The 605-nt window shown below is 58.0% G+C and overlaps 1 protein-coding gene across 1 annotated transcript in view; it reads left to right on the forward strand.

The window, feature by feature from the left end:
- The window catches only part of KDM5C (lysine (K)-specific demethylase 5C), a gene marked incomplete at its 3' end in the record, with an annotated part of 30559 nt that overhangs the window by 27388 nt on the left and 2566 nt on the right, over positions 1–605 (forward strand). The window contains exons 19-20 of the mRNA XM_010852721.1: positions 38–238; positions 378–605. Of these exons, the coding sequence (XP_010851023.1) occupies positions 38–238; positions 378–605 (429 nt within the window). The remainder of the gene's footprint in view (positions 1–37; positions 239–377) is intronic.

Below are 605 nucleotides of genomic sequence, written 5' to 3' on the forward strand. Positions count from 1 at the left end.
AGAGTAGCATCAGTAGATGCTGGCGAGTTAAATTGAGCTTTCTCTTGCCCTGTCCCAGAATGGTGATCACTACCCCTGCCTGGATGACTTGGAGGGTCTGGTGGCTGTGGGCCGGGACCTACCTGTGGGGTTGGAGGAACTGAGACAGCTAGAGCTGCAGGTACTGACAGCGCACTCCTGGAGGGAGAAGGCCTCCAAGACCTTCCTCAAGAAGAATTCTTGCTACACTCTGCTGGAGGTGAGGCCTGGGACCTGACCCACAGCCTCTCCTGCCTCTGACCCAGATGAGACAGCTCATGTGAGAATGTGGGTTTGGGGGCTTTGGGTATGGGAAGGAGGGGAACCCCAGACATTCCCTTTCTGCCTGCCTGCCTCAGGTGCTCTGCCCGTGTGCAGACGCCGGCTCAGACAGCACCAAGCGCAGCCGTTGGATGGAGAAGGAGCTGGGGTTGTACAAATCTGACACAGAGCTGCTGGGGCTATCTGCGCAGGACCTCAGGGACCCAGGCTCTGTGGTAAGGAGCTTAGGCCCAGATGGGGAGAAGAGTCTGGCAATGATAGTATCTGAGCCTGGTGACCATGGGCAGACCGCTTGCTCCCTGTGC

Source organism: Bison bison, unplaced genomic scaffold (assembly GCF_000754665.1).
Source record: "Bison bison bison isolate TAMUID 2011002044 unplaced genomic scaffold, Bison_UMD1.0 scf7180017852474, whole genome shotgun sequence".
In the NCBI taxonomy this organism is placed as follows: domain Eukaryota; kingdom Metazoa; phylum Chordata; class Mammalia; order Artiodactyla; family Bovidae; genus Bison; species Bison bison.